At 46.7% G+C, this 10,300-nt stretch overlaps 1 protein-coding gene across 1 annotated transcript in view; it reads right to left on the bottom strand.

Annotated features, from left to right (window-relative positions):
* Positions 1-422: 422 nt before the first annotated feature.
* Positions 423-10,300, bottom strand: part of snapc2 (small nuclear RNA activating complex, polypeptide 2) — a 95,725-nt gene continuing 85,847 nt past the window's right edge. Inside the window, exons 7-8 of the mRNA XM_073050014.1 lie at positions 3,815-4,091; positions 423-2,986 (exon numbers count right to left, since the gene is read on the bottom strand). Coding sequence (XP_072906115.1) covers positions 2,574-2,986; positions 3,815-4,091 — 690 coding nt within the window. The 3' untranslated portion in view covers positions 423-2,573. The remainder of the gene's footprint in view (positions 2,987-3,814; positions 4,092-10,300) is intronic.

Genomic DNA, 10,300 nt, shown 5'->3' with positions numbered 1-10,300 from the left:
TCTGCTGGCTCTTGTGCTCCCATCTTCGTATAGATCAGGTACTTGACAGTTGGAAATGGGGGAGGGGTGCACAACAGGGCCCGTTTCTGTGCTGTGGGAAATCTACAACTGTCCTCTGTCTGAATTCCCTCAGTCAGTGTGCAGGGAATACCCTAAAGGTACTGCAGTCACAGACAGAGGCGAGGCTGGTCGGATGTTGCAAACAAGTATGTGAGTGGCTAGCATGCTCTTGTGGTTGTTTATCACCTTTGCCATGACCTTCATTTGCAGTAACAAATCAGGACTGCAAGCAGCACCCACCAAAGAGCTTGTTTTTCTTGCCAGTTTCGCTTACGAGTCTGATGAGATAGCAGAAGCCAGCAGCCCACACCCACGTTCGACATACAGCTAGTCAAATCTTGAGTAACACACACAAATCTTGCTTTCCCATCAGCAGAGCAAGCAGAAGTGATCTAATATTAGCACAAAGTAATACAAACAAGTCTTCAATGAGCATTGTGGTTTGAGATCAATGCATTTTCACACAGCGTGGGTCCTCTGGCATAAACTGCACCCCACTCCATCAGCTCAAATCTAACATTTAACTTCAGGCTTTCCAGAACCTGTTTCTCAGAAAGCCTGACAAATTGGTTTATGATTGTCATGTTCAAAGGTACAGTAAACAACTCTACTTTTGCATGTCATCCATACAGATCATTTCATCACATTTCCTTTTTAGAACTGAGAAGTAAGAAAGTATGGCCACGTTAATGGGCTATATTACAGACCACCCAACAGTCCAAGGGATTCAGAGGAACACATTTGTACAGAGATCACAGACTGTTGCAAGAAACATAAGGTTGTTATAGCAGGTGATTTTTAACTTTGCACATATTGACCGGGATCCTCATACTGTAAAAGGACTAGATGCGATAGAGTTTGTCAAATGTGTTCAGTAAAGTTTCCTTAATAAGTACATAGAAGTCCCAATGACACTGTGTGAGATACTTGATCTGCTATTAGGGAATGAGACAGAGCATGTGATAGAATTTTGCGTAGGGGAACACTTTGCATCTAGTGATTGCATTGCCATTAGTTTCAAAGTAATCCCAAAAAGATAGGTCTGATCTGTTTTCTGAGGTTCTAAATTGGAGAAAGGCCAATTTTGATGGTATTAGAAATGATCCGGCAAGTGTGTTTTGGAACAGGCTGTTTTCTGGCAAAGGTGTATTTGTTAAGTGGAAGGCCTTCAAAAGTGAAATTTTGAGAGTGCAAAGCTTGTATGTATCTGTCACAATAAAAGGTAAAGATAACAAGTGTGGGGAATTTTAGTTTTCAAGAGATATTAAGAACATAGGTAAGTAAAAAAAAAAGGAGGTGCATAGCAGATACAAGTAGGAGGAACAAATAAGGTGTTTATGGAGTACAAGAAATGCAAGAAAACATTTAAGAAAAATATCAGGAGGACTTGAAGAAGGCATGAGGTTGCCATAGCAGGCAAGCTGATGAAGAACCCTGAGATACTGGAGATATGATAAGAGCAAAAGGATTTCAAGGGACAAAATTGGTCCACAGGAAGGTCAGAATGGTGATCTATGTGTGGAGCTGAAAGAAATGGGGCAGATCTTACATTAATTTTTTGCATCTGTATTTAGAAGTGAGGCAAAGTAGCATCAACTTCATGGACCCTATACAGATTACTGACAGTGGTAGTGGGTGGTTGCCTCTCTGACTGGAGGTCTGCGGAATGCTGCAAATACTGTTGCTGTTCCGGTTCTTTTTTTCCAATGATCTGTGTGATAATGTGGCTAACTGGAGAGGGAGATAGTGGGGGGAGAAGGGAGAGGGGGGAGGGGAGGAGAGAGAGAGGGAGGAGGAGGAGAGATGGGGAGGGGAGAAGTGGAAGGCAGGAGGGAGGGGAGGAGAGAGGAAGAGGAAGAGGGAGAGGGAAAAAATGAGGATGTTCTTCAGACAGTTTGGAAGGCAGTGTAGTATCTCCTCTACTGTCCTCCAATTCCAGAACCTCTAACAAGTTCACATTCAGCCTTTCGGTTATATTCATTTACTGACTATTTGATAAACTAACAGTGTAACAGGAGAAACCATCAGTTTTTTTAAGGTGTAACAGAAATGCCAATGTAAAATAACCAGCCAATTACTGCTGTGCAGGTTCTAACCCAGGGAATGCCCACACCTACAGATGGTACACCAAATGAACCACACTACCACAACTCACACATGGTGTCGAACAATAACATCCCGAGAAACAGAGGCAACTGTGTCACAGCCTCCCGTTGGACGTGGGTCAGTACACTCCTTCCTCAGTTATGGTGGGAAATAAATCCTACCCTCTATCCAGGGAAAACAAAGGGCAGCGGTGAAACACCATCCCCTGGTGGAGGGTGGGTAGGTGGGAGTATAAAGCCCACTCTCAGTCTGGGGGAGGAGGATAAAGCCCACTCTCAGTGTATGGGTTGGGGAGAAGAAATTTGGTGCTCAGTTCACAAAGGGGAGATTTGCTGTACATGGGATGAAACCCCTCTTCTAGTATAAAGGGACATTAAACTCCTCCCTCAGTACTACGGGAAAGGTCACTAAATCTTCCACCAGCTTGTGGAAGCAGGGTCAGAGGTCACTGTTAAGTCTCCTAGCAGAAGGTCAGGGTTCTGCTCTGGGATTTGGGGGTGGGTTGGAGGAATGCAGTGGGGGATGTCAGGAGCAGATCCCAGACCCTGTGCTTGAACCAGTAGCTGCAGAGGAATTCCGAAGGGGTTGAGGGCCCAAGCTTGAGTGAAGGGTCCCGGCCAGCAATCGGCTGGATGAGGAAGGTCTGGGTTGGCGGTCGGAGGTCCTGGAGTGGGTTGATGTCCCTGTGGGGGGTCCCGGCAGCGGATAGTCCTGTGGAGGTGGCTGTGGGCCTGGTGTAGATGAGCTCCCAGATCCTGGCGGGACAGTCCTTCCAGCTGTGTCGGGAGAGACAGCAGCAGCTCCAGAAGCACAGCACATTCTGTAGGGAGAGCAGGGGAGAGTCACATCGACCGGCTCAGAGGGGGGGCAGTCACTATCTACCGGCTCGGGGGGGGGGGGGGGGGGGGAGTAATGTCGACCGGCTCAGAGGGGGAGAGTGATGTTGACTGACTCGGGGGAAGAGTCACATTGACTGGCTCGGGGGGGGGGGGGGGGGGGGGAGTAACATCGACTGGCTCAGAGGCGGAGAGTCACATCAACCAGGTCAGAGGGGGTGAGATACACTATCTAGCTCAGAGGATGTGAGGATGGGGATGATAAGAGATCAGAGACTACAGCACTTTCTGCAGGGAGAGAGGGGGAAGGGTCACATCGTCCAGCTCAGAGGATGTGGGGGTGGGGGCTGAGAGGGGTGAGAAAACACAGCACATTCTGTACAGAGATGGAGAGAGGGTTGGGGTTGGGTCCAGAGAGAGTTCAAAGAACACTGCACATGCCATGGAAGAACAGGGGGAAGAGTCACATTGTCTGGCTCAGAGGGGGAGAGTCACATTGTTCAGCTCAGATGGTGGGGGGGCAGAGAGGGATCGGGAGGAGAAGAATCAGAGAATGGGGAAGCTGAGGGGGCAGGCAGAGAAGAGAGGGTCAATTCAGTCACATTGCCTGGTGATGGACTGAGGCGGTGAAGTGAATAAGTGATGATAATGAACAGGGGTGCGGGAGAAATCTAATGGGAGGGGGAGGGATTAACGATCCGATGGGGGCGCGGAGTCTGATGGGGCGATGTTGATCCAATCCTGGGGGGGGGGGGGGGAGCAATCTGGTGGGAGGGGCAATGATTCAATGAGAATACATGTACTGTACCCACCCAGTGGTGCCAGCTGCGGTAACGTTGCCCCCCTGACAGCTGCTGACAGAAACCGGTATATCTTGGTGAACTCAACATGCTGGAACAGGTCGTCAGGCTCTGCCATCCTCGGTTCCGACTGTTTCTCCTGGGTTGCATCGTCTACTGGGGGTTGTGAGGGGAGAAGCCTATCTGTCGGATCTGTAGCACCCACCTCCATCGGCTCTTCACCACAGCGCGACATCAGTGGCACCACATGCTCCTGGCACAAGGACTCTGTGGCTGCAATCATCAGTGTCTGCGGTATAAGGGAGATCAATGAGGGAAGGGAGTGGAAGGGGTCAGTGGAGGAAGGGGATGGGAGGGTAGAGGGGAAAGGAGCACAGGGTGAAGGGATTGAGAGAGAGGTGAGGGTATGGGACGGAAGGGAGCAGATTGCAAGGAGTGGATATGATCATTAAAATGCCTTCATGATAGCTGGCTCAAAGCCAGCTACCTCTGATTGCAGATACAGTACCACACCGACCATATCTCTGAACCTGTCCATTCACCACACCACAGTGTCACGTCCTCATGTCAGCCAGTGCCACACACAGAGTCAGCTCCCCAGCTCTCAATCAGTTCCACACACATAGCATCACAACTGCAGTTCTCCGTCAGTTCCACACACACAGTGTCACGTCCCCAGCTCTCCATCAGTTCCACACACACAGTGTCACGTCCCCAGCTGTCCGTCAGTTCCACACACACAGTGTCACGTCCCCAGCTGTCCGTCAGTTCCACACACACAGTGTCACGTCCCCAGTTCTCCGTCAGTTCCACACACAGTCATGTTCCCAGCTGTCCGTCAGTTCCATACACACAGTGTCACGTCCCCAGCTCTCCATCAGTTCCACACACACAGTGTCACATCCCCAGCTGTCCGTCAGTTCCACACACACAGTGTCACGTCCCCAGATCTCCGTCAGTTCCACACACACAGTGTCACGTCCCCAGTTCTCCGTCAGTTCCACACACACAGTGTCACGTCCCCAGATCTCTGTCACTTCCACACACAGTGTCACGTCCCCAGATCTCCGTCACTTCCACACACAGTGTCACGTCCCCAGATCTCCGTCACTTCCACACACAGTCACGTCCCCAGATCTCCGTCAGTTCCACACACACAGTGTCACGTCCCCAGTTCTCCGTCAGTTCCACACACACAGTGTCACGTCCCCAGCTCTCCGTCAGTTCCACACACAGTGTCACGTCCCCAGTTCTCCGTCACTTCCACACACACAGTGTCACGTCCCCAGTTCTCCGTCAGTTCCACACACACAGTGTCACGTCCCCAGTTCTCCGTCAGTTTCACACACACAGTGTCACGTCCCCAGTTCTCCGTCACTTCCACACACACAGTGTCACGTCCCCAGATCTCCGTCACTTCCACACACAGTGTCATGTTCCCAGCTGTCCGTTACTTCCACACACACAGTGTCACGTCCCCAGATCTCTGTCACTTCCACACACAGTGTCATGTTCCCAGCTGTCCGTCACTTCCACACACACAGTGTCACGTCCCCAGATCTCCGTCAGTTCCACACACAGTGTCATGTTCCCAGCTGTCCGTCACTTCCACACACAGTGTCACGTCCCCAGCTGTCCGTCAGTTCCACACACACAGTGTCATGTTCCCAGCTCTCCGTCAGTTCCACACACACAGTGTCACGTCCCCAGCTGTCCGTCAGTTCCACACGCACAGTGTCATGTTCCCAGCTGTCCGTCAGTTCCACACACACGGCCAAGTCTTTTATTTTTCTTTGTTTTTAATCAAAGTATTTTTAATTAACAAAGAAAAATAGCAGAACATATGTTATAATACAACCAACCATTTTATACCAGTTACAAAAAGAACCCTCTCCACCCCTCATAAACAAGAACAAATAGAACCAGCCAGACTAGTCAAAAATAGTTACAGAGGTCTAGTGTACATATATAAATAGAGCACCTTACACATGCAAATAATTATTTCAGCATCCATATTTTTGACAAAACTTTAAAAAAGTTGCCAAAGTGGTGTTAAATCTGGCAGACTGCCCCCTGACCGAATAGCGGATCTTCTCAAGTATTATGAAGTACATGATTTCTTTGATCCAATGTCCATATGTTGGAGGGGAAGAGTCTTTCCATTTGCACAAGATGAGCCTTCTGGCAAGAAGTGAACAAAAAGCGATGAAATCGGTTTGGAATTTGCTGACGTTAATAGTGCTGCTGACCAAGATGGTGGAATTAATTGTCCAAAAATTTCTGAAAAAGTTTCAAAAATCAAACCCCAAAACTTTACTAATTTTGGACATGACCAAAACATATGGCAAGACTGTAGCTGGGAATTGTTTACATCTGTCACACACTGGGTCAAAATCTTTATTAACCTTAGCCAATCTAACTTTAGACCAATGACAACGGTGCACAATTTTAAACTGAACAACAACATATCTAAGACACACAGAGGATGAATAAATTCTATGAATTGCTTTTTGCACTATGTCATCTGGAATTTGTTCTTCAATGTCCTCTTCCCATTTATGTTTTAATAAATACAAATTCTCAGGATTAACTACATTAAGTAGCTCATAGAATTTGCTTATAGATTGTTTCACATCAATTTTGCACTTAAGGACTGCATCTAAGAGCGATGAAGGGGCGCAGTAGGGAAAGCACTCACGATGAGAGGCCATAATGGAGCATGTTGATATTAAGGGAGAAGAGGTGTTGCAGTTGTTAAAATACATTGGGATGGATAAGTCCTTGGGGCCTGACGGAATATTCCCCAGGGTGCTCCACAAGGCGAGGGAAGAGATTGCTGAGCCTCTGGCGAGGATCTTTATGTCCTCGTTGTCCACAGGAATGGTACCGGAGGATTGGAGGGAGGCAAATGTTGTCCCCTTGTTCAAAAAAGGTAGTAGGGATAGTCTGGGTAATTATAGACCAGTGAGTCTTATGTCTGTGGTGAGAAAGCTGTTGGAAAAGATTCTTAGAGATAGAACTATGGGCACTTAGAGAATCATGGTCTGATCAGGGACAGTCTTTGTGAAGGGCAGATCGTGTCTAACAAGCCTGATAGAGTTCTTTGAGGAGGTGACCAGGCATACAGATGAGGGTAGTGCAGTGGATGTGATCTACATGGATTTTAGTAAGGCATTTGACAAGGTTCCACACTGTAGGCTTATTCAGAAAGTCAAAAGGCATGGGATCCAGGGAAGTTTGGCTAGGTGGATTCAGAATTGGCTTGCCTGCAGAAAGCAGAGGGTCGTGGTGGAGGGAGTACATTCGGATTGGAGAGTTTTGACCAGTGGTGTCCCACAAGAATTGGTTCTGGGACCTCTACTCTTTGTGATTTTTATTAATGACCTGGATGTGGGGATAGAAGGATGGGTTGGCAAGTTTGCAGACGACACAAAGGTTGGTGGTGTTGTGGATAGTGTTGAGAATTGTCGAAGATTGCAGAGAGACATTGATAGGATGCAGACGTGGGCTGAAAAGTGGCAGATGGAGTTCAACCCAGAGAAGTGTGAGATGGTACACTTTGGAAGGACAAACTCCAAGGCAGAGAATAAAGTAAATGGCAGGATACTTGGAAGTGTGGAAGAGCAGAGGGATTTGGGGGGGTACATGTCCACAGATCTCTGAAAATTGCCTCACAGGTAGATAGGGTAGTTAAGAAAGCTTATGGAGTGTTAGCTTTCATAAGTCGAGGGATAGAGTTTAAGAGTTGCGGGGTAATGATGCAGCTCTATAAAACTCTGGTTTGGCCACACTTGGAGTACTGTGTCCAATTCTGGTTGTCTCACTCTAGGAAGGATGTGGAAGAATTGGAAAGAGTACAGAGGAGATTTACCAGGATGCTGCCTGTATGCATGATGATCAGAGATTGAGGGAGCTAGGGCTTTACTCTCTGGAGAGAAGGTGCGTGAGAGGAGACATGATAGAGGTATACAAGATATTAAGAGGAATAGATAGAGTGGGCAGTCAGCACCTCTTCCCCAGGGCACCGTTGCTCAATACAAGAGGACATGGCTTTAAGGTAAGGGGTGGAAAGTTCAAGGGGTTTATTAGAGGAAGGTTTTTTTACTCAGAGAGTGGTTGGTGTGTGGAATGCACTGCCTGAGTCAGTGGTGGAGGCAGATACACTAGTGAAATTTGAGAGACTACTAGACAGGTATATGGAGGAATTTAAGATGGAGGGTTATATGGGAGGCAGGGTTTAAGGGTCGGCACAACATTGTGGGCCAAAGGGCCTGTACTGTGCTGTATTGTTCTATGTTTCTATAAAGCTTCTGAATTGTAAATATCTATAAAAATGTGTCCTAGGGATATCGAATTTCTTAACTAGCTGTTCAAAAGAGGCAAAATTGCTGTCAATGTAGAGATTTTACAATGAAATGATACCATGCTTAGACCAATTATCAAACACTACATCCATTGTTGCTGGGGTGAGCATGTAATTTTTTGCTACTGGTGCAGCAAGTGAGAGGTTATTAAGTGCAAAATGACATCTAAATTGGAACCAAATCTTAATGGAGTACATCACAACTGGATTCACTGTGAAACTAGATACAGGTTGTGTAAGTGGTAGTTTAGCTTACACTAGCATGCAAAAGTGCGGGCACCCCAATCAAAATTTCTGTTACTGTGAATAGTTAAGTGATTAGAAGATGAACTGTTCTCCGAAAGTAATAAAGTTAAAGATGAAACATTCCTTTCAACATTTTAAGCAAGATTAATTATACCTTAATTAGCTTATTAGGGCTATGGCTTGTTCACAGTCATTGTTAGGAAAGGCCAGGTGATGCAAATTTCAAAGCTTTATAAATACTTTGACTCCTCAAATCTTGTCCCAACAAAGAGCAAACATGGTCTCCTCTAAGCAACTGCCCAGCACTCTGAAAATTAAAATAAATGATGCCCACAAAGCAGGAGAAGGCTATAAGAAGATGGCAAAGTGTTTTCAGGCAGCCATTTCCTCAGTTCGTAATGTAATTAAGAAATGGCAGTTAACAGGAACGGTGGAGGTCAAGTTGAGGTCTGGAAGACCAATAAAACTTTCCAAGAGAACTGCTCATAGGATTGCTAGAAAGGCAAATCAAAACCCCCGTTTGACTGCAAAAGACCTTCAGGAAGATTTAGCAGACTCTGGAGTAGTGGTGCACTGTTCTACTGTGCAGCGACACCTGCACAAATATGACCTTCATGGAAGAGTCATCAGAAGAAAACCTTTCCTGCATCCTCACCACAAAATTCAGCATCAGAAGTTTGCAAAGGAACATCTAAACAAGCCTGATGCATTTTGGAAACAAGTCCCGTGGACTGATGAAGTTAAAATAGAACTTTTTGGCCATAATGAGCAAAGGTATGTTTGGAGAAAAAAGGGTGCAGAATTTCATGAAAAGAACACCTCTCCAGCTGTTAAGCATGGGGGTGGATCGATCATGCTTTGGGCTTGTGTTGCAGCCAGTGGCACGGGGAACATTTCACTGGTAGAGGGAAGAATGAATTCAATTAAATACAGTCGGCCGTCCTTATCTGCGAATTCCACATGCGCGAATTCAACCAACCACGAATCGTGAAAACCCGGAAGTGCTCTTCCAGCACTTGTTGTTCGAGCACGTACAGACTTCTTTTTCTTGTAATTATTCCCTAAACAATGCAGTATAACAACTATTTTACATAGCATTTACATTGTATTAGGTATTAGAAATAATCTAGAGATACTATAAAGTACACGGGAGGATGTGCGTGGGTTATCGTGGATCGGGATTGAAAAAAATCGGAAGTTCTCTTACTAAGTAAGTCAGAACAGGTACATCCAGTATTATTTAGCGTCAGTTAGTCAAATGTTTGTCTTAGTATATAGTGTTATGCCATCGGCCCCCTCCTTTGTGAGAATCTCAAGAACCCTAGTCAAGGGGGGGGTCAACTGACCCAAAAGAGGAAGAGACGTGCTGAATGGACGCAGAAAAATGGGAGAGAGAGAGAGAGACCACGTTCTCCCAAGAAGCAGAATAAAGGTGACATTGACTATTGTCTCATGGAGACCACGTGAAAAGCCCTCGGGCAAAGTGGGCTGGTTGAGAGAGAGATCGCATTACCTGCAACTTGATTGACACCTGCGATCCCGTGAAGAAGTATAAAGGAGTGTCTGAGGGGGGGGGAACCCTCAGACGCACCCAGGAGACGAAGGAAGCACGATATCGATTCCCGTGGGAGCGGGACGCCATTCTGAAGGAAGCCACGTGCGTTAGATTCCAACTTTTGAATCTGTGGCTAGACCCAACGAAAGACTGCTTTTAGCTAACAACGGGGAAGTCTGCTCCCCTGATTCCAAGGATTTGCTCTGCCAAGACGACGGGCAAGTGTTTATCTTTTCCAAATCATCTCTTTCTCTCTACAACGTGAAAACCCCAGCGGTTCCCAAAAGGGAAAAGCCTGCAAACTTCTGAGTGACTCTTTATATTTCAATTGGAC

Source organism: Hemitrygon akajei, chromosome 6 (genome assembly GCF_048418815.1).
Source record: "Hemitrygon akajei chromosome 6, sHemAka1.3, whole genome shotgun sequence".
NCBI classification, from domain to species: domain Eukaryota; kingdom Metazoa; phylum Chordata; class Chondrichthyes; order Myliobatiformes; family Dasyatidae; genus Hemitrygon; species Hemitrygon akajei.
This window is presented reverse-complemented; position numbering and strand designations above follow the sequence as displayed.